The 23,510-nt window shown below is 39.3% G+C and overlaps 3 protein-coding genes across 3 annotated transcripts in view; 2 read left to right on the top strand and 1 right to left on the bottom strand.

Moving 5' to 3' along the window:
• The window catches only part of LOC119729852 (fibrillin-2-like), a 30,463-nt gene extending 18,822 nt beyond the window's left edge, over positions 1–11,641 (top strand). Inside the window, exons 21-34 of the mRNA XM_038202647.1 lie at positions 780–1,025; positions 1,817–2,062; positions 3,164–3,298; positions 3,732–3,854; positions 4,315–4,443; positions 5,159–5,271; positions 5,778–6,024; positions 6,627–6,773; positions 7,186–7,320; positions 8,137–8,261; positions 8,838–9,030; positions 9,570–9,651; positions 10,701–10,738; positions 11,323–11,641. Coding sequence (XP_038058575.1) covers positions 780–1,025; positions 1,817–2,062; positions 3,164–3,298; positions 3,732–3,854; positions 4,315–4,443; positions 5,159–5,271; positions 5,778–6,024; positions 6,627–6,773; positions 7,186–7,320; positions 8,137–8,261; positions 8,838–9,030; positions 9,570–9,651; positions 10,701–10,738; positions 11,323–11,549 — 2,186 coding nt within the window. The 3' untranslated portion in view covers positions 11,550–11,641. The remainder of the gene's footprint in view (positions 1–779; positions 1,026–1,816; positions 2,063–3,163; positions 3,299–3,731; positions 3,855–4,314; positions 4,444–5,158; positions 5,272–5,777; positions 6,025–6,626; positions 6,774–7,185; positions 7,321–8,136; positions 8,262–8,837; positions 9,031–9,569; positions 9,652–10,700; positions 10,739–11,322) is intronic.
• A 3,151-nt stretch (positions 11,642–14,792) lies between these two features.
• On the bottom strand, positions 14,793–17,440 carry LOC119729689 (adenylate cyclase, terminal-differentiation specific-like). The gene is made up of 4 exons (XM_038202369.1): positions 17,163–17,440; positions 16,886–16,937; positions 16,320–16,397; positions 14,793–16,023 (listed from the first exon to the last, which is right to left on the bottom strand). Exons 1-4 carry the CDS (start codon positions 17,271–17,273, stop codon positions 15,314–15,316), a joined length of 951 nt encoding a protein of 316 aa, XP_038058297.1. The 5' UTR covers positions 17,274–17,440; the 3' UTR covers positions 14,793–15,313.
• A 383-nt stretch (positions 17,441–17,823) lies between these two features.
• On the top strand, positions 17,824–23,395 carry LOC119729688 (sporozoite surface protein 2-like). Its single transcript, XM_038202368.1, has 6 exons — positions 17,824–18,047; positions 19,849–19,885; positions 20,477–20,554; positions 21,002–21,082; positions 21,251–21,418; positions 22,230–23,395. The coding sequence occupies exons 1-6, from the start codon at positions 17,934–17,936 to the stop codon at positions 22,970–22,972; spliced, it is 1,221 nt and encodes a 406-aa protein (XP_038058296.1). The 5' UTR covers positions 17,824–17,933; the 3' UTR covers positions 22,973–23,395.
• The last annotated feature ends 115 nt before the right edge of the window (positions 23,396–23,510 follow it).

Below are 23,510 nucleotides of genomic sequence, written 5' to 3'. Positions count from 1 at the left end.
AATATCGCAATCCGTACACTGCAAAAACTGCAGTGTTAAATTTACACCATTGGTATCTATATAGGACCAACTGGTGTTAAATTTTACTGGTGTTGTCCTATATAGATACCGAATGGTGTTAAATTAACACTACAGTTTTTGCAGTGTAATAATGCTTCGAGTCCTCAGCTTTATCCTTTATATGCTTTGATTGAACGGAAAGATTTTGACTTGATTCTAGTATTGGTCGTGACATTAGCAGAGAGAGTTTCAGTATCAAAACTATACCATGAAGTAAAAATAATAATATTCTATCTTTACGTGTATTTGGTACTGTCCCGGTGGGCTTGTAATTTTCTGTCTCCTACCTTTTTTCAGTGCGTTTCAGAGGTTTTGATAATGTTATATTATTCCAGCACTCGACTTTATAAATTCATTCAGATAAACAGTTATCTAATTGTCTTCTTCTTTTCCCCCTTTTTTTCTTGGGGGGGGGGGTATCATATACGAATGCAGACTAAGAATGATTATTGACAATCCCATTTTAAAATTAGCAGAATTGAAAGAAATCTGCAACCAACAAAACTGAATCAACCTAATTGTTCGACACTTTATTCCGCAACCCCGAATTTGATTTTCAAATTAAATGCCAAACCCAGGCTGTCATTGCCAAGCCATTGCATGACACTGTGGACCTATTCGCTTTCAAACCTCGCCACAATAAGAGACAACACCTATAGAACCTCGCTTTCGATGCTAATCTGAAGCTCATCCGCTAAGTCGTTTTCTCGTCCTTTCAGACATCGACGAGTGTGACACTCCGTCGAGCTGTGCGTCAAACAGCACTTGCACCAACACCGTAGGATCCTTCTACTGTGAATGTGATGCGGGTTATCGGGGCAATGCGAGGGTGGAATGCCCGAATATCGATGAGTGCTCCGAGCAAGCAGACAACTGTCACGCGGACGCTGTGTGCACCGATACCGACGGCAGCTTCACGTGCGCGTGCAATTCTGGCTACATGGGTGACGGAGTGACCTGCACAGGTACGCCCTCTCATGTTAAATAGTGCAGGGAAATAATAGAGTGCTTGCTTAGAGCGCCCTCGCTGTGGACAGGCTTTGTTATTCAAATTTAGCAACAGTGAAGTACAGAGTGTTTACCTGTGCGTATCACAGAGTAACAAAGACCAGACCACAATGAGGGCGCTCTGTACATGCTTACAAGAAACTGTTAGAGGGAAAATGAAAATCCATCCAATCTAAATATTGGAAGTGTCAGGTTATAATCAAGCAGTGCTGTGCCAGGAATGAAAAGGGGGACACAAATTAATTTCAATATTAAAAAAAAACAAGGATAGGAAGTGAATGTTATTAACCCTAAAAGGGCCGGGGCGGAATCCGCCCCCCCCCCCCTCGACTTTTTCAGTGTGTTTCAGAGGTTTTGATAATGTTATATTATTCTAGCGACTTTATAAATTCATTCAGATAAACAGTTATCTAATTGTCTTCTTCTTTCCCCCCTTTTTTTCTTGGGGTTATCATATATGATGGAGACTAAGAATGATTATTGACAATCCCATTTTAAAATTAGCAGAATTGAGAAAAATCTGCAACCAACAAAACTGAAACAACCCAATTGTTCGACACTTCATTCCGCAACCCCGAATTTGATTTTCAAATTAATCGCCAAACCGAGGCTGTTATTGCCAAGCCATTGCATGACACTGTGGACCTATTCTCTTTCAAACCTCGCCACAATAAGAGACAACACCTAGAACCTCGCTGTCGATGCTAATCTGAAGCTCATGCGCTAAGTCGTTTTCTCGTCCTTTCAGACATCGACGAGTGTGACACTCCGTCGAGCTGTGCGTCAAACAGCTCTTGCACCAACACCGTAGGATCCTTCTTCTGTGAATGTGATGCCGGTTATCGGGGCAATGCGAGGGTGGAATGCCCGAATATCGATGAGTGCTCCGAGCAAGCAGACAACTGTCACGCGGACGCTGTGTGCACCGATACCGACGGCAGCTTCACGTGCGCGTGCAATTCTGGCTACATGGGTGACGGAGTGACCTGCACAGGTACGCCCTCTCTTGTGTGAAATAGTGCAGGGAAATAATAGAGTGCTTGCTTAGAGCGCCCTCGCTGTGGACAGGCTTTGTTATTCAAATTTAGTAACAGTGAAGTACAGAGTGTTTACCTGTGCGTATCACAGAGTAACAAAGACCTGACCACAATGAGGGCGCTCTGTACATGCTTACAAGAAACTGTTAGAGGGAAAATGAAAATCCATCCAATCTAAATATACGAAGTGTCAGGTTATAATCAAGCAGTGCTGTGCCAGGAATGAAAAGGGGGACACAAATTAATTTCAATATTAAAAAAAGGAAGGAACGATAATGCTATTAACAGAAGCCGAAGTTCGAACTGACCAAAAGGTTTATTGAAATGAGGGAAATAAGGAATTCGATTGTTCAGTCATCAATTTCTGAACAAACGTTCGCTGCTGCTGATGTCATCTTAGAACTGTAACCTACAACCCCAAGCTTTGCTGACGGAAGTCTGATATCAAAGGAAATTCTTAAAGTTCTTATAAAATATTGTGCTAGTCAGCCTTGTGAGATAAGACAGACATGTGCATTAAAAGGGTACTATAGGTTTTCCCGGCTATTTTAAAAGACTTTTCACTCAAATTCACCAACTCTATCATTTAATTTCGTCCACGAAAAACGTCACACGCTTTTAACAAAACCAATTTAGTCATTTACCATTCAATTTCAAAGTTTGGTCATCCTCTTTAGTCACCGGGTCAGGAATATTCGTCATTACGGATCAACTATTCGTCTAAACTGTAGCCGAATCAAATTCGTCTTATGTAAATGAATTAGACGAATTTGATTTCTGATTAACACGATTTGGCGTAGACGAGACGAAATCGAATACTCCGGGTCGAGAACTTGTGCTCATTGTTTGAATTTGTTTTGACTAAATTTGAAATTGTCCGACAAAAGATTGGAAGTGCACTGAATCGATGTTGCCGGACGAATTTGAATATAAGAATCGGTAAATTCGAACGAAAAATGTATTAAAATAGCCGGGAAAACCTATATTAAGAGTGCGTACATTTGGGTAAATATTGTGTCCACAATATCCCTAACTGAATATTCTTTGCTCTGTTGTAGACATCGACGAATGCACAACCATGGATGCATCGCTCGACCACAATTGCGACAGTAACGCCGTGTGCTTTAATATACCCGGCTCTTTCACCTGTTCCTGCAACACTGGCTATATAGGCACCGGGCAGTTCTGCATAAGTAAGTTTGTATATAACAGGTTGATAATGAATTGAATACATTTATCGATAGGCTGAAATCTTTGGATTCAGCAAAACTGATTTGTTTAATTTTGAGAATTCTTGGAATTGCAAAGAGGAGAATATTTCGGAGGGAGTTTGGTGAGTCAGTGTCCTTTAAAAGTATCAGCAAATTAAGTGAAATAATACGACAATCGGTGCACTTTTGTAATTTTTCCTTAGGTGTATATTTTAATAAACATTTTCAAGTCATTACTTTGAAACGAAATAAGCTTGCCCACCCCTTAATTAAAAACTTCCTTTTAAGCCAACAACCAGTTGAAATCAATTATCAGATCTTGCAGTATATCACTGAGCCAATTTTCGTAGATAACGGATTTCTTTTTCAACTAATGTAATGCAATTTAAGATTAATTGCCCTTTTCTCCCCTAAGATAACGACGAATGTTTGACTAATACCCACATGTGCGACTCGCATGCAACCTGCACTGATACCGTAGGATCATACACGTGTGCCTGCGATACAGGATACATGGGAGACGGACGGACCTGTCAAGGTATGTGATTGTCTCAACTTTAAAAAAAAAAAATTAAATCACTAAAATTTAAACTTGATGGTAGACAAAGAAAATCACATTTCTTTTGCAAGGTTTTGCACAATTGCTCAAAGATAATGGAAATCCACCAAAAAAACTCAAAAAAAAAACCTGTTCTCATTTAATTAGTGCTGGACCTCTAGGATTGCTGACTATGCCTTCTTCCGACCAATGTAATTGTTTACATGACTAGGAAAACTCAAAAAGTTAGTCTACTGCAATATCGTCAAACAGTATTGCGAATCATGGTTTTATTGCAATAAGGTATTTTGGTCTCTGTATGTGTTGAGTTTAACACCCCAACACCGGATGAAAATATTTGATTAAAACACTCAGCCGCCCCTTTTAAAAACCATTGATCCGCCCCCTTCTCTTGTATCATCAAGTGCCTGATTTTCCTACCGTTATTTTACGTCTGCAGATATCGATGAGTGTTTCATCAACGCAGACAACTGCTCAGTGTCAGCTCATGAGAAATGCATTAACACTGTGGGTGGATTCACATGCGGATGTCAGACTAACTACTTCCGGGTCAACGGAGTTTGCATCGGTAAGTACAAACAGACAATCACAAGTCAATCACAAGGTGATCCGAAGTCAATCATAATGTGATCCCAAGTCAATCGCAAGGTGATAACAAGTCAATCGCAAGGTGATCACAAGTCAATCACAAGGTGATCACAAGTCATTCGCAAGGTGATCACAAGTCAATCACAAGGTGATCACAAGTCAATCACAAGGTGATCACAAGTCAATCACAAGGTGATCACAAGTCAATCACAAGGTGATCACAAGTCAATCATAAGTCAATCACAAGGTGATCAAGGTGATCACAAGTCAATCACAAGGTGATTCCAAGTCAATCTTAAGGTGATCTCAAGTCAATCGCAAGTCGATTGCAAATCTTTCACAAGTCACCGCAAGTCAAATAAACTGTGACACAACATTCGTTTTTCATTTGTTCATCGCCTTGGTACTTTTGACCGTGCCTTTGTGACTGACTTGTGATTTGATCTGTTACTGGACCTGACTTCAATGCTGTCTGCATCCACTGACATCAACTTTCAAAATCGGGACGGCGAAAATGGATTATATATGCATAATTCTACTTTGCAACGGGCAAACAAACCCCTGGCTATACGACTGCTAAGTGATGGCTGGGTATTGTTCTCGTTGTTTCCATTTGTTGTCTGGTGTTGTTGTCTTCTCCTACTTGATGATGTCATCCTTGAGAGCTATTTTTGTTTTCCTTGTTGTAATTTCAGGGACCGTGGCTCGTAATCTGGTGGTCGTTTTTGTCCAAATCAAGGGCGTACCCGCAGTGGATAACCTGGCTGTGGTTGATACCTCAGCGAACCGTATCGATCTTGCTGCCGATGTGAGTTGAACAAAAATCAATTTGTGTCAATTCAGATCAAATAAGCGAAGCTCCAAACATTGTTTATTCACTGTTAAGATTATCTGATAACTTTGTCGATTCGTTGTGGTTTGTTTTTTGGGTAATTTTGTCTTTTGTTTAAATTATCATTAAAGGTTAGTTATCACTTACGAGCGCTAGAGCAGTCTTTTCATTGTGGCATCGTCCATCCAAAACAAGAATTATTTTAACAATCTAAAGTGTAATTCAATATCGGAAAACTTGGGCTCTGAGCTCCACACGTAGGGGTTTGTTACTTACATGGGATTTTGCTAGGAAAAAGGTCAATATAGCTTCATTGACTTGTCAAAAGTAAAATCGGTTTTCAACCTGTAAACCGAGGGTTCAATCCTCAGTAGGGTTTTAAAATGTAGTTCAACAGGCCATCAATAAGTTTCAATCCACGAGGGTCAAGAGCTCATCCGTCTTATGTGTTCCTGAAAATGAGATGTTCCAAATCATTGCAGGTGTTCTCACTGTTGAATGCTTCGTCAAGCGTCCAGCCCGATCTCAAGGGAGTAGCCGTCTCGGCCATGGCCAACGTCACCGGCGGAACCTCCGTCACGTTCCTGGTTGACTTGGATTCGGGGACTGGCCTGACCGTGGCCCAGTTGTCGGAAGCCTTCGTGAACGGACTCCGGGGTAACGACAATGACACGGTGGAACCGGACAGCCGGATTCAAACCGGATCAACGCCAACAGTGGAAGAACCAGGTGCGAATAATTCTGCTGATGTCTTTTTAAAGACTCTCATCTGTGTGTTTTTTTTTAAAATATTTGGTGATCACATATTTTCTCAAGGTACAGAACTGACTTCCGAAACATTTCTTAATTGAGGCAAATGCTGGTATGACTTCTTTAAAAGTCGATTTATTGAACAAAATAAGAAAAAGAAACTGGGATAAATTGAATAAAAACTTACATAAACTTAAGAAAAAACCTGTCTGTTTTTTTTTTTCAATTAATAAGGAAGAGCAACATTTTTAATCGCAATTTTTTGGAAAACTAGTCCTTTAACTTTTCATGTTATTTTGCAGAACAGAAGGTGGAAAGTGCCCCACTGGCATTTTAGCTCTGGTAACTTCTGATCACTGTATTCACTTTAGGGTTACCAATAGTAACAGGCGTATTTCCTTCTCAACATAAAGCGTTCTACATTCCTGTCCCCTAATTTGTGTATAATCGCTTCAAGACATTGATTCTTTTGTATTTCTCTCTTTAATCTCAGATTAATAAAAAAAAGAAAAACAATAACCCCATTGTGATGCTCTTTCTTACTACGACAAATCGTCGCTTTCTTTCTTGATATCGTGCAGTCATCAACCCATGTGAGGAGACTACAGACAACTGCTATGACTTCAACTACGCCGAATGTGTCTTTGGAGGTGTCAGCAACGAGTTTAGTTGTCGAACATGTCGAACTGGTTACGCTGCACCCTCTGTTGCAGGCGAAGCCTGCACGGGTAAGGGGCACATTTTGTTATGTTTAAAAAAACACAACATCAAACTGGTCAGGTTATTTCTGTTGTTTTGTTGGTTGAGAGAAACGTTATTGGGAAACTTTAAGAACATAAACACTGTCAGCATTGGCATGCGTGGGAGATTGTCAATTGAACTATTATAACTTGGTAAAAGAAAAGAGATAATGCATAATGAGTTATTTGAAAATCTGATGAACAGTCCAACCAGGGTAGCAGATATGTAAACGGAGTAAAAGTTGTAAATGTGACTTCAGTGTGATCTGATTTAAGAGCAAAATAAATATGAACATATTTTTGTTGTGAAAAAAAAAGGCTCAGAGATACTGACAGAAAGGGATTCCTTTGAATGTTCGAATAAGTTTTTTGATTTCTATTTGTTGTTTTTTTCCCCCAGAAATCTTCCCGTGTCAGGTAGACCCGCAGAATTGCACCAACCAGGACTTCGTGGACTGTGTACATGACGGCCCAGGACAGTTTCATTGTGAGAATTGTCTGGGTGGATGGAGACTGGTGAACGGCCGGTGTCACAGTAAGTCAACGAATACGCATGATGTGCTCAACCATTTTCCAAATTCAAGTGTCCACTTGTTTCTTTTCATAACGAGAAATGGAACACTACTCTGGATGTGATTTGACAGAAACTATACTATGTAACATGAAGCCCACAACTGCATACAGCCAAGACTCGCATTCTGTTTGTTTTAAATGATATTGAGAGGCTTTATGTCAGTTTAGAGCAAGTCGGGAAAAAAAGGAGAAAATTTCAGACGCTGACTAGGTCATCGGCCCTTTATACTTGGAGCTGTTGGAGCTGTCCTGGTTTTTTTTTAAGGACAAACCCAAAACATTGTTCTACATTTTTTTTACAACAATTGGTATTTTTAAGAAATAAAAAATAACGATCATCTCTATAAAGCTACTTAGTAGCTATACTCAGACGTGAGTTTCTAAAATGCGTTTCTTGTAATGCATTTCTGTCCTTTTCACATATTTTAGCCTATTCTATTCAGAAAATATCCTTCTTTGTAATCATGTATATATAGTGCAGTGGTAACTGAAGTGTTGAACATTTTTTGTTGCAGGTGTTTGTACTGCAGATACAGTTATTAATCCGAAGACTGTTGTTTTTATTTTTTGTTCAAACTAAACGAGGGTGATTAAGTAGCCCTTCAAAGTTGTGCGCGCTTTTAGTAAGCATCTTCGAAAAATCTCACACGTGAATAAATTCTGATGTGAATATAGAGCTTTTTTTTTAATTTTTTTTTTTACATATCTGCTCTTTTCTGTTCACACCATCAAAACAGTAATATTGTTTTATTTTCGTTGTCTTTTTCTCCACAAACAGAGCTTGCTGAGTTTGTTGCAGTGACGTTAATCCAGGATGTCGCCGGAAGTCCAGTCCTGTACTTCGACGATCTTGCCAACAAATCTTCTCTTTTGTTTAACATCTATGAATCGGGCGCCTGCGGTGTGAGTTTAACTTAACGCTTAACCAAATCTTTTTAATCTGAGGTAGACAGAAGGGATATGACTATGGACATGTACAGTTTACTGGCTATAAAGTTTTGTTTTCTGCTGTCATTTTAATTAATAGAAAAAATATAGGCCCGATGGCTTAGAACTTCAGGTACACGTATTTCCACATTTCCTTCAATGTTGTGGGAAATTAATGTGGAAATATTTGTAAAAAACCTTTTGGTCCATGTCTCTCTGATTTCTCACACTAGTCTTGTGATAATGTAGCATTCAAGTCCATGATGATAAACAAACTAAGTGCTTTGATGGAAATGTTTGGATTTTTTTTTACAACTGCCGGAATCTGTTTTTATCACAGGTATTTTGAAATGTAAAAGCATGTACAAGAAAAAAATAAGAAAATATCCTGTTCTTAAGTATGGTCCTAACAGTTACGCTCTTAAACGCTCTAACTTATTTTTATGTGATACGTTCAAGTTTTCAAGTTGTGCGCATGCGCACTTCTAAATCCAATTTGGCTTATTTCATATGCAGCTTCACTTAATGCAAGCACCTTGTATTTCATTCTAGATCTTCATGTCAGCAACAAACGCCACTGATTGTGAGGTAAACAGCTTTTCCAATGGGAGCCTTATCGTGAACTACACGTTGTATTTCTTTGAGGCCGAAGGAAAAACGGAACAGGAAATCGTGGCTGACATCATTGCTGCAGACGATGCATCAACTGATTTAAATTTCTTGCAAAGTTCAATCATCGTAATGGGTAAGTCTGTCTGCGCTTTCATCCATGATTTCAGTTTAATAGCATATTTTGGACCGAAACATCACGCAGTGTCTGCCTTTTTACTCATTAAACGAATATTGGAGGAAGGTAATTGGAGGACGGTAATTGCCACGTCTTGCAATGTCTTACATCAATTTGTATCAGCTCAGTGTAGGACTTTACTCCCCATGGAGCTGAGATTGTCTTTGGAATGTTTCACTCATGACTGGCCCAAGCGAGCAGGGGTAATAATGATGTAGCGTCTTGAGCACCAATGCTGGATACGTGCGCTCTATAAATACACCGTATTACTTCTTTCCCGTAAATTAATCCCTATGTGTGCATAATCCCTATATTGAATTTACATCACCCCAACGCAAATACCATCTAATGAATAGTGTGTGATGTGTGTTACAAAAAAATAATACAATTTGACAGGTCTCTTCAATTGTGTACCAGTTGACTTTATGAAAGATCGGCCACAATCGTGCTCTCCCACTAGCAATTAATCTCATCAGTTATTTTTTAATCCTTTACAGCTATTCCGAGCGTTTTCTGCGAATTCTCATCTTGTTTAAACGGAGGAACATGTTCCGTCATCAACAGCCAGATCAGCTGCGCGTAAGTAGTCCAAACTTGTCCAACTTTATGTGATGAAGTTTGCCAATCCTCCCTCAGTGTTTTTTTTTTTAAATGGGTCCTTGCTCTATGGTGTAACCAAATGGTTCTTTATTTGAAAACAATCAGTCCCAAGTACTTGCACCAACTTCTAAATTAGTTTACTGCACTCTTCGTTAATATTTGTTCCCGTGACCGAGCACTTTTGCACCCAAGTACGACAATACTCCACTATGGAGGGATGTACTCAATGGAAGAAGAAGAAGAAGAAGAAGAAGAAGTCCCTCGTGGATGCTTTAAAGATTAGGTCATGTATAGCACATACCAACACGGCTCGGATATGATTTTTTGGTACATAGGCAAGTGATCATGAGCCTTAAAGTCGTAGATCATTGGCATTTATACAAAATATAACTTGCCGGATTATAATATCAAAAAGCTTACTTGGATTAAAGACCGTATACTGGTTCTAAACACCCCGTGAAAATAGTCCATCTTGCATGCTGTCATTTAGAAGAATCAAGAAATGTGGGTGGTTTCCAATAATGGTCAATAAAAAGTGCTATTTGACGAAATCATGTTTCGCGATCGAAATGTTTTGCAAGGCTTTTCACTGTTTTCTCTAGAAGTGTAAAATCCACTGAGCTAGAACTTCAACAGGTTTGGATCGTGAGTGGCGTCATTATTGGAAACGAACAAAATGCATGGAGGACAATTGATCCTATGTGCCTAGCCTTTGATTGTGCCCGTATTTGTCCCTTATTTCTTCAGCCCTTTACCCTGAATGGCTTCAGCCTTGTAATGACTGATTTCAATAACAAAAATGGCAAAAGCTTTTGCTTTATTTTATTCTTCAAAAAAACTTGCCCCACTTCTGCAGCGTAAACTTTAAATATTGTTGGACACGACTCTTACAGCAAGTGAGATGAAAATTTACTCAACAAGTTCTATCTCGCTAAAATAAAGTTTAGAAATACAAAATTGCAAAAAAGACTAGTTGTAACTGTTGCAATATAGTTGAATTATTGTCCTTCATTGTGTGTTGATTACAGGTGTGCAGCAGGCTACATAGGAGGCGACTGTAGTGCAGGTAAGACCGCGACTTAAAAAAAGAATTCAACAGCTATTTGCTGTTGATGAATCTGCGATGTTCTTTGTCCTGCGCTGTATGGTTTTGAACCAAAAAAAAAAAAGTTCCATTGGTCTCACGTTAAAGCAGAAAAACAACTGATATATTTTACCTGATTTTTTTTGTAACATAACTATCTTAATATCTCTTGAAGATTGTGGGCTGATAAATTTTTGGCAAGATAATTCGAAAGATTTGTAACTTCTTTTGTGTCAAAATAGGAATTACTTTACATATATAAATTGTTTGCCTCTACAGTTGAGTTTAATGGCAGTCGTGCGTTTTCCTGAGTCGTTCACTTCGTTCTTTCCTTATAGAGCAATCTGGGCACGCTATCAATTCTATCACGAAGGCCCCCTTCAGTGGCGAAAGCACTGTGCTAGCTATTGCTCAGATAATCCATCATGGTGTGTAGCTTTGCACAATAGGTCGCACAATGCTTTCGCCATTGAAGGGGGCCTTGTGTGTACACTGATCACGTACCCGGATATACATAGCAAATGCTTTACCGTGTTGCTTACATGTTTTTGGTTAACTCGTTGCAGTCCTTACAACCAGCGCACCGGACGTTGCCACCACCCCTGCCACCACCCCTGCCGGCGGATTGACCACGGGCCAAATCATCGGTATCGTCGTCGGAGCTGTCGTACTCCTGCTTATCATCATCATCATCATCGTCGTCATCTGCAAGGCTAAAGGGAGGGCCAAGGTGGGGACCTCCCGTGAAGAAATGGCCCTGACTGAACGACACGAAGAAGCCTCGATTTCTTAAGATGGAATTTTGCGTCGGGGTGATGTAAATCAAATTAGGTTTTGCCCTTCACCGACGTATAAACACTGTATACTCAGTGTGTTACCGATCCCGTTAGCTCGGTGGTCGAGTGGTAAGACATCTGCACTAGAAAGCAGGAGGTCGTGGGTTCGAGTCCCACCCGAGTGATTTTTTTTCCAACTTTCACTCGGGAGGTAATACACTGAGTATACAGTGTTTATACGTCGGTGAAGGCAAAACCTAATTTGAAAACCTCGATTTCTGTTTAAAGAGTTTTTGGGATTCTGAACCACAAAAATAGACACCCAATAACTTCAGGAATAACGGGAATACTGTTTTCTGATTTTGTCGTCAAATGTTTTGAGGAACTATTACAAAAATCTTTGTCCAAACGAATACTTTGGTTATTACTTGAAGTTCAAATCATAAGAAGAGTCGTTGGTGCTTGTTTGATTATTATAATAACATTAACTTTGACGTGAGCCAAAAACATAAATTAATCAATATCGTGCATTGTCTCAACACGTATGGTTTTACAGAACTGTACCGTCGCACTTGTGAGTAGGGACCAAGTCGGCTAGCAACTCATTCTGGGATAATTCAAATATTATAATAGTATTCTCGTATTCTCATATATTCATAAAATATTCAGCATTACTAAACAAAGATGTGAGCCAAACATCAAATTTCAGAAAGTTGTGAGCCAACGTTCATTCACTAAATTATCATTTTTGATTATCATTTCTAAAGATGTTTATATTATCATAACGTGTGTGTTTTGTATATATATTTTCTTATATAATTTGCAATGATGCTTGCGTGTGTATTCAAAATCTAACACTCATTTTTGTAAAAAGTTTAGGTGAAAATACTCTGGTGTAGAAACTTAATTGAGCCGTTATAAAATTATAAAACTTATGAATTACTATAGGACATATAACTAAATTTGATATTTGATAATCTTTAAGATTAAGATTGTCACAAACCAAACAAGTGAGCCATATTCGTTTTAGACATAACAGTCTGACGGAATTAAAGATGATTGTGTCATGTTCCTGTCATGGCTAAACAATGTAGTGCTGTATATTTGATAAATAGCAATAGAATACCGTATTATAGAATATATTTACTCGGGTAACAAATCCAAGACGTGAGCCATCGCAATTTGCTTGGAAAATGCAGTGTTGTTTTTTTTTAAATTCCTTTTCCATTTTAAATCCGGGTACTCAGATTATTTGATATCTTAGTTACATGTATGTAGAATGTTTTAATATCCAACTTCGCTGTATATAAAGTTAAACAAAAAAGCATTTGCGTGTTAATATTAATTCGTAAAAAATCGATTGTGGAGTTTTTTAAGAGACCGTGCGCTTCGGATTATGTTTCTTTCTCATGCGAATCCTTAAAATTGAAAACTTAATCTGTGCTTTGTTGGCTTTGACGCCCCCACAAAAAAAAAAATCGATTTCAGAATTGTTAATTTTGTAAGCATTACATTTGCTATGAATTTTCCAACGAGATATCTTACGATAAAAAGTAAACCAGTAATTCGTTGCAGATTTTTGGTTTTCTTTTAATTTATGAATTATGAGCACACGACGACCGTAGAAAGAGAGTTATTTCAAGGGCGGCTTTCCTGGAAATTCCACATCTGACTTGACACCTTCAGGTGGGATCACCGCCAGAAGTTAGAACAATGTAAATAACATTTTAATAATGAAGTATAGATAGCCCTTCGTAATTATTAGAATCTCTTTCTGGGATGGTGGATGGCCAAAAGGCTTTAAATATTTTTGAAACTGTCGCGTGCACATTTGGATCGCTAGAAAGGATAATGAAATTTTATCGGAATGGAGTCCTCTGCCCAGAGAATGATATTTGACGGTGTTTGGTTTAATTAAAACACAATAGTTTAGGTTCCGGTTTAAAAGAGGTCGATGAAACAAATTCAAAGAAATATTCACTTTTTTAGGAAATAGCGAACATGATGGTTTATGTTACACATTTAAGATTTTTTTTGTTTGTTTGTTTGTTAAATAATTCGACCAGGTGGATATTAAGAACCAACTGTACTTGTACTTTTACATGAACATCAGTAAAACTAAACACATATCCTTGCAATTGTATGACATAGGTATCAATGTAATTATTGTGCACAGTACAGGGGCAAATAGTTTCTAATTTATTCGGAAAGGTTTGGCGGTTAATTTTGGTGATGGGTATTTTTGTAATTTGTCAATTTTTAAAGTTTTTTAATTCGATTGCTTTTTTAGGGGTAAAACGTATAAAAGAAACCTTTTTGTAGTCATCTTGTCAGCTGAAACATGTTTGATGCGAGGCACTGTCAACAATGCAAATTTGAAGTAGATGTTAGCATAAAATGTTTGCTGTGAAAGTTACATGAGATTTTTTCAGCTTTTTGTAGTATCAGTATTACGATCTTCATAAACAGCATTATCCCAGTTAGCAGTATTAAGATCTGGCTGTGAGAGAGAAAAAAAGACGCAATGTTTAAAGTGAGCCGATAAACTTCTCATGGATTATAGAAAACGGATTGATTTTAAAGGAAATAAAAGCTTGATACGCTACAAAGTTGTGAGTGAACTTTAGTTGTTATGTTTGTCTACGGGTGTATGTTTAAACGGCCACAAAATGTCATGAAATGAATGGCAGGAAAGAGCGGGACATTGGATATTATTGGTGCACCAAAATTGGATTCTGTGTCGCCTCGCAAACTAGTGTCGGCCTTATGCCGGACTCGGCACTCTGCCGACACTGAGCACTGTTGACGCTCTGCCGTCACTTGGCACTCTCGAGACACTGCCAACAATGGGCACTCTCGGAATTCGGCAAATATTTGGCACTCTTGGCACTCCACCACCGACACTGGGCACTCTCGGCACTCCGCCGACATTTGGCACACTCGTCACTCCACTGACACTAGCACTGGACACTCTCGGCAATATGCAGACACTGGGCACTCTCGGCACTCCACCGACACTGGACACTCTCGGCAATATGCCGACATTGGGCACTCTCGGCCCTCCGCCGACATTGGGCACTCTCGGCACTCCATCGACACATGACACTCTCGGCACTCTGCCGACACTGGGCACTCTCGGGACTCTACCGACACTGGGCATTCTCGACATTCTGCCGACCCTGGGCCCTCTCTGGTTATAACAAAATGGAGAGATTGGTATTTTCTTTTTTTTATGCATGTGAAAAACTACCGATTGAATATTAAAGCAATGGACTCGTCTCATTTTATATAAATTGTATATTTTACTGCAAAATTCATAATGCATTGGACATTAGTGCCTCAATTTGATTCATTCAGTGTGAAATCTGCTCACAAATATTAGAGTTTTATTTTCAAACTTGACAGAACGCAGATGAAGAATAGGCGAAGAATATATTCAGTACCTGTATTAGCCTAAGTAGAACAGAAATAACTATCCAGTGTACTGAGGATTTATCCAGTTTCCAACAAATCTTAACTGAATCCGATGACATTGTTCTTTTTTAACATAACACAGTAAATTTCATTTCATAATTGTTACTTGAGCGTAATTTGAAATACAGCTCTTCGTTTCACATTGATGCTTTTCTTTATTGATTATATTTACTAATAATATTTTTTTTTTAATTTGGATATTAGGATGCGTCCATCTAAAATGTTAGTATATTAAGGGCAGGTGTCATAATCTAGTGTCATTAACAAAATAACCAAGGTTCTACTCGTGCTTTTTTGGGGAATTTCCCTACTTGATAGACAACCAGGGCAGTCCCTCTCTCTCAACCATTCGTCCCTCTCGAGCTATTGCCTCGAGAAAAGGGGGAACCTTTGCTCTTCGGTCATCTTGCCATATGGGCGGATTCCGTGCAGAGGATCTCACTTGGCCGGAGGGCCGGGCTTTCTGACGGCGCGACAGTCCACTAGCCAAGGCGATGATTTTATCTATTTCACTGAGCTCGCTTCCTGCAGCCCCTTGCTGAATCTGTTGTAGTGGCGGTTCTTGTGTAGGTTGTTCTTGTCGGAGTTGGGTTGTCTGTGATTGTTTCTGATCTGCCTGCGACGGTTCGGATTGTGTGGGTGATTGTTGAAGTGGCGGCGGTTGTGACTGTTGGTCTTGTTGCGACTGTGGTTGTGTTTGCTGCAGGTGGTCTTGTTGCAGAAGCTCACTTTCTTTGTGCTTGTCGTCTTGCTGCTGCTGCTGTTGCTCTCCGGAAATTACAGACACCTGGTCTTCCAGTGCTAGTGGTACCGTTTGAGTGCCTTGCCCTACACCATCATCTTGGTCTGGTACCGTAGGCATGACTATCTGATCCATGAAAGTTACCTGCATAATGTCCGTGTTCACCACAGCTTCATCAGGCACTGGCTGGGAAAGGAGCAAGCTGGCTGAATCCAGCCCGTGATTACTCATCAGTTCCTGCTCTATGCTGGTTATCTTGCCGTCGAGTTCAGATTCTGTGGACAGCCAGGAAAGAGCACCATTATTTGAAACCCAACCGATGCGATCTATTAAGTGGTAAAGTTCGCGTCATACAATTCCTTGTTACAAATTGAGATTAACATGGTAAACCACGAATAGATTTGTCAATCCTTAAAGAGGCATTGCCTTTCATAAAGAAGATATTTGCCTAAGAATTGTTTTATGCTAATATAATTAAGAATTTCCATGTCAAATACAATTTTTGTAATTTTCCGAACAATAAATTAACTTAATTCTCACTTCATCATTAATTACGGTTTGAATTACTTACGAATTTTCTCGAGTCTTGCTGTTGCAACTTCTAATGTCATTATCAAGTTCCATATCTTGTTGATGTCACTATGAGAATCTGAAAGAATAAACAAAGAAATGTATTTTCACGGATAGGTGTGTAATAAAACGAAATCAAAGATAACTGACATTTCTCTAGTAGACTCTTCGAATGGCAGCCATCTTTGGGGCACTGCTTTTGTTCTGCAGGCATAGGCCTGAGTAGACCCACCTGCACTACTCGTTACAATTTTTTTTCTAAGGAGAAGGATCCTTTTGAATTTGGATGTTGTATGCAAAGGGTCTATTAATATTTTTTTAAAACCTGTTTTTTACCAGACCTTATGCATGGCGGCCATATTTGAGGGCATATTTTGTTATTTTAATTTAGTATCAATAAATGCACAGGAGGTTCACTCATGTATATTCTTGGAAAACAAAGGTGACATTGCCTACTAAGATGGCTGCTACGCATGTGGTTTATTCAACAACCTTTTGCAATTAACACAATTTCCTATTTAGCATTTTTACTTTATTTATCTTAATTAATTATTATTTTCCACTTACCATGCTCCTCTTCATTTGAAAGACTTCTTGTCTCATATTGGTCTCTCTTTGCCTTCACGGAAAAATAACAAGAAAATGATAGGTATTAATCCTCTCGTCATAATCGTATCAAATATCATTGATATTTACTAAGTAGGGTTGTTGTTTTTTTTCTAATAAAAGTGACAATGTTTGTTATTTGAAAATTTCTTTTCCGGCATTGGACGTATTTCAATCAATTGATGAAAATATTAGTAGTGAATGCGTGAATAAAAATGGGCGTGAGCACTAAACATACCTGAACATTTGCAGAAAGTCTTGATCCTTGTGCCCGGGCGTCAACTGTGCCGTGTATCTGGCCGGTTATTACCGTTAATGTAAACAACAAACACATCCATTTTACTCCCATTTCGTTTATATTTTAGCAGACATCAAAAAGACCAAAATCGTAAAAAAGGAAAAAATAACTATCACTGTACCGTACGAATGACATAGGCCTACAGCTTGTAGGCCTACTCAAGAACATGTACGAGTGAGGAATGCGATATTATGTAACGATACACGCATTGCGCGTCATGACAAAGCTAAATAAGAACACACGGTGGGAGGGGACTGGAAAAAAACTCAAATAGTTCCGCAGTCAAGAAGTGATTTTTATCGTTGAACTGACGAAATCTCAGTTTAGTTTGTGTGTGTGTTTATAATATCCAAACATTGTTTCCTGTGTGAAATAAAAAACAATATTCTTTTAATAAGCAATCGTCACATACTTGTTGTTCATCGAAGTTTGGAGTCCCTTATGTCGAAAAGTTCACCGATCCGACACGATTCAGTGATCAAAAAAGAACATCGCTTTTGTACTTCAGTTAGGTTAGAGAGATGTGCGCATAGCAAACAGAAATTAGTTACGTCATTATGCGCATGCGGGGTGACTCTAGCACGTGAAGTTATGCGAAAGCTACACCCTTTTTGGTCAATGAAAAAGCTGGAGTGAAGGCCGCTTGACTGCTTTGCTGTTTCTGGAATTCAGTTTCCCTGAAGTGCATCGCATTGGGATCACCTCTTCATCATGGCTCGCCTTAATGTCGTCTTGCTCGTGGGTGTGTCACTGGCGATGCTGTCTGGCGTCCAGTCCACGCCGCAGAAAGTCACCAAACGTGTGCATCTTACGAATACACAACAGGTACGAGTCTAGCCCCATAAATGTGGCCAATTTACTGGACTACTTCCGTAAATAAAGGCCACACTTCCACCATGTACAAAAACATGTCGAATTTTGTCAAATTTTGATTTTCACATTTAGGCTTAGTTTGTAGTTTATTTTTGCTTTAGAAGCATACTCGCCCTCTTTATAGGCTAATCAGAAAGTGCTCCCTTTTTCAGATGTCCATTTCCCGTGAAATTTCCAGATTCGTTTGCACACGTTTGCGTATCAAAATTACAACATGAAATTTCACGAAAAATAGACATCTGAAAAAGGCAGCACTTTCTGATTAGCCTATAAAGAGGGTGAGTATGCTTCTAAAGCAAAAATAAACTACAAACTAAGCCAAAATGTGAAAATCACAATTTGACACAGTTTTACATGTTTTTGTACATGTCAAAGTGCGGCCGGGAAAAATTCCATACCCGATCACCACTTACCTGCCGCCAAACAAATAAATTTTCACCTCACCTTGTGATTTTAACCAAGAGGAATCCAGGAAACAGCGGACATGCGAAAAAAAATTAGTAAAATTGTTTTTAGAGCACATTTTGGATGCACATGTACAAGTAGTGCAGATCTGAGTTGAAGCAGCCGGTCAAAACTGAGTGAAGTGTCTGGAACAGCGGTACGTTATACGCATGACATCGATAACCATGACGTCGCATGAGCCGGCCAATGATAGTGCAATACGTCATTATTAATATTTATTTTCTCATGAATATTTAGTTTATTTCAATGGATACTTCAAATACGTACAAAGATTGATCATTGCAACAGCGATCTTGCGCGGCCTAGCGGTTAAGAGTCTCGTGTATCAAGCAAGCGTCCGAGGTTCGAATCTCAATGAAGTAAGTGACTGATTGATAAATAGAAATTCCCGTCAGAATTTGAAAAACGCAGCGCCTTTCGTTTCTACTTGGGTATAATGATCACATCTTGTCTTGGTACGTATGGCTTCATCGACAGAACAAAGGCAACAATAACGACAAGAATGTAATACACGCCGATTTGGTTGCGTGGAAAGTCTATGGGAGTCGAGGGAAACAATGCACGTCACTTTGATAGTTTTGCTCATTTTCTAGGTATTTTTAAAGAGAACAAAAAGGAAAGAATGTTGCAAGCTGACGCTACTTCTTTATAATCTCACTAAAGGTCAGTCATTGCAAAAATGTTGAAAAGACATGACTCTGGGACTGAGAAACATTTCCAATTTTGTTAGGAAATACTTACAAAATTTTCTTGACTCTCCATAGACTTTGTACACAACCGCTGAAGTGGCGGCGCGTCGTTTTTAGCCGCTTTCTTCTGTAAACCATTTTTACCTCAATTCGCTCTTTTAACGCTCCGCCATTGGGCATGCACAGCCTCGATCTGGCAACTTTACACAATAAAAATAGCCGGTTCAGTGATCTGAACCCCGACACGGGAATCACTGAAACGGCCGGCTATATCTATTGTGTACAGTTTCAAGATCGAGGCTCTGCAAGCCCATGGCGGAAGTGTGAAGAGGGCGAATTGAGGTAATAATGGTTTACAGAAGAAAGCGGCTAAAATGTGGCGTCATGATAATGCACTACTCAAAGCTTGTGTACCGTGTACGTAGACTTATCTGAATACGTAAGTTAACGTAATCATACCTCAAAACTTGCATCTAATTAGACAGTATCCACATTTGACATTTGTACTGCTTAAACACACACCCAATGTCACTTATGTGGATGCATGGTCACTATCTTCCACTTTCACTTTATTCAATCTTCCCCGACTTCTTTTTCAGGAAACGGACTCTACCAATGAACACGAAGTACAACCCGGTAAGTCTGAAACTTGATTCTCAAACTCTCAAAATGAATACCATGTCTAAGAAGATTTTTCTTTGTTTTCAAGTCATATGTTCCTCTTCTTATCCTTGTCTTCCTCACGCTTAGCCCCATAAATGTGGCCAATTTACTGGACTATCTCCGTAAAAAAAGGCCACACTTCCACCATTTACAAAAACATGTCGAACTTTGTCAAATTTTGATTTTCACATTTAGGCTTAGTTTGTAGTTTATTTTTGCTTAAGAGGCATACTCACCCTCTTTATAGGCTAATCAGAAAGTGCTGCCTTTTTCAGATGTCTATTTTTTTCGCGAAATTTCCAGATTCAACATGAAATCTCACGAAAATTAAACATCTGAAAAAGGCAGCACTTTCTGATTAGCCTACAAAGAGGGTGAGTATGCTTCTAAAGCAAAAATAAACTACAAACTAAGCCTAAATGTGAAAATCAAAATTTGACAAAGTTCGACATGTTTTTGTACATGGTGGCAGTGTGGCCTTTATTTATGGAGGTAGTCCAGTAAATTGGCCACATTTATGGGGCTACCTCACGCCTTTCTTCTTCCTGTAAATTATTATTCCAGACATCACCGATGCGATGCAATCAATTCAGAACACGCTTGCCAGTCTTGAACGGCGCATTCTTGCTCTTGAAACTAACGGTAAGCTTAGTCAATTTAATGCTGCTTCTAAATTGTGAGAAATAATAATTGTCGTATTCGCAGCGGTTTCTGTGGTATTATGGATAACAAGGTTATCACGATGACCAAAATGGAGGGCAGAAAGTTCATGTCAAATACTTCTTTTCTAGTGAACAGCACCATAAGTAGTTCACAATTAGCTTATATTCTCAGTATCATAACTTTTTATTGATTGTAGGCCCATGTAAACTAAATAAGTGAAAAGAATCTCAACTTTTCAGTCGGATGCCCCAGCCACAACAAACTGAGTGACTCGAACATGTTTTCATTTTTCTCAAGCCTGTCTTTCTAAAACTTTTAGCGATAATAATAAAGAAAAAAACTGTCATCCAAACTTTATTTCGCATTGTTCGGGCTTTGGTAGTTGACAAAATGATAATGATGATGATGATCGTTTTTATTTTACAGAGACGAGACTTTCAGACCGTTTGGCAGTCATCGTGGAAATGTTGACAATGGAGAAGACAGATCAGAAACTGCTGAATAATAGTAAGGTTTTTCCTTTAAAATCTTCTTTTCAATTTTTTGTTTTCCAAGACTTTAGATCTCCCATCCACTGAAATTTTGTTTAGTATAGGCCTAATGAAAACTGGTTCCCACACTTCTTCTGAATTGATACACTACCTTTTCATGTTCTCTTAATTTATTCACGTGTAGATGATGGAGTACCAACGATGACAACCCCACCCATGAGCGATACTCAGAACGAGGAGGGAGACAACACGGATGAGGACGGACACAACACGGATGAGGACGGACACAACACGGATGAGGACGGACACAACATGGCTGACGAGGAAAACGATGGAGCTGCTGGAGACCAAGGTTAGGCTTACTGGGAAATCAGTAGCATTTTCTTTGAATGAACTCTGCCGACCAAAATTCTTGTGTACACTCTTAAATTCGATTTAAAAAAAAAGCAGATTTCATATAAAAAAACCCAGTTCAGCTCAGTAGTGTACGTACAGAAGCTCAGCGCTACCTTCTTAGTTTGTAAAGGTTAAACATTTTCGAAAGAAGTACATTCCATTCATATTTCGAGGTCCAAAATCATGGAAGAAAACTATTTCTGAATAAAATACGGACAAGATTCACATATCTGGCCATCACTACATTTTCCCCTTCAGTGACCTATCAGCCATCAGAAAGTGTTAAGTCCTCAAAAGTCAAATTTAGCAGGGAAAATATTGAAGTATTTACTGAGAAAACACTTAGACATTTTCAGACCAGTCTCACACGGTTTGTGCACAGTGTGACAAGTGATGCCAGATTTGGAAATCTTTCCGAAATGCGTAGCCTACTCGGTGTACCATTTGGTTTTCAAAAACATTATTTGATCAGGTTTTTTTTGGAACGATAGAAGATTTATTTGCATTTTATGTTAAAGTAGTTCAGAGCAGGGCGCGCTTCATTTAAAGAAGAATCATTCCTGACGTATCGTTTAAAAATAAAAAATTCTGCTACTTATTGTTGTCCCTTTTATTCTCATAACGTGTCATTTTATAACATCTAAAAAATGATGGATTGTGGTGCCACAAAGAACAAAGTTAAAGACGAAAATGTCAATTCATTTCATGACACTGTCACCGCGAAATTCGTAATATCTGATTTTATTTCGTTTGTCATCATATTTCAGGTGGATCCCTTGAACAAGTACAAGAAACCTTAGACTTGCTTCAAGAAGCCGAGACGGCTATAGAGCAAGCCGAAGCAGTACTGTCCGGAAATCAGCAAGCTGCCCAGAGCACCCAAGCACCCATCGAAAAGCCAAACAAACCCAGTCAGGAACCCAGTCAGGAACCCAGTCAACCCAGTCAGGAACCTAGTCGGCCCAATCAGGAAAATAGTCAACCCGGTGAGGAGCCCAGTCAACCCAGTGAGGAGCCCAGTCAACCCAGTGAGGAGCCCAGTCGGCCCAATCAGGAAAACAGTCAACCCAGTCAGGAACCCAGTCAACCCAATCAGGAACCCATCCAAGACCCCAATATGCCTAGTGAGCCAACCCAGCCTGCCAATAAACCCAGCCCTCAGCCTAGTCCTCAGCACAGTCAAATAATCAACCCTGGCAATAACGGTGGCGTCGCAATTCACAATGGGGCACCCGCGAATCATGCCGCCAAGAATGAAGAGGGCAACGCACAAGGCGAAACAAACCCTGAAGGTGTTCCGATGGCTGGAGATGAGACTAGCAAGATTGACACCGAAGAAAGTGATGAGACGGACAATGAGACGGAAGAAGCGAACGAGAGCAGTGAGAAAACCAACAAAGAGGAACAACGAAGAAATGAATTGGATCAAGCACTCAGCCAGCGTCATTTTCGTGTCCGAAACCGCTTTTTACCTTCTCATGGGCGTGTCGGCAGCCATAGCGGCCGTTAGTCTTCTTGCACTCGGTTGTATGTGCTACTGTCACAGGAAACAATCGGCTCAACCCGATATGGAGCACTACAGATATTTGATAGCGCGTCGCAGACGGGCAGCGAATCCGATCACGTCTAGGCAGAGGCACCGTCGTGAACACTGAACATCTTCAACTTTTATATAGAAAATTGATTATGGATAGTCATTGATCGTCTTATATGAAATTATGAATTCGTAATTCTCTTTTACTTACGACGATTAAGTTCGTTGGCCTTTCATCTCCCCCCCTTTTTTTTTGGTCCCTTGGGCATTTTGTAACATGGTAATAATAAAGATGAATAAATATTACTTCAAAATCTGGCGATTTGAAAGAGGCAAATAAAATCGAAACATAAAAATTGCCATTGTCTAATATTAGTAATAAATTATTAAAAGTGATGATTTTTTTACAAAAAGAGTCCTGAATCCTCCAATTGTACTACTTTTTTCTCACACCCTTGGCAGTTGCAGTTAAACTTCTGAACCTATTCCGTCATAATTAAAAAAAAAACCTGCA

Source organism: Patiria miniata, unplaced genomic scaffold (genome assembly GCF_015706575.1).
Source record: "Patiria miniata isolate m_02_andy unplaced genomic scaffold, ASM1570657v1 HiC_scaffold_21, whole genome shotgun sequence".
NCBI classification, from domain to species: Eukaryota; Metazoa; Echinodermata; class Asteroidea; order Valvatida; family Asterinidae; genus Patiria; species Patiria miniata.
This window is presented reverse-complemented; position numbering and strand designations above follow the sequence as displayed.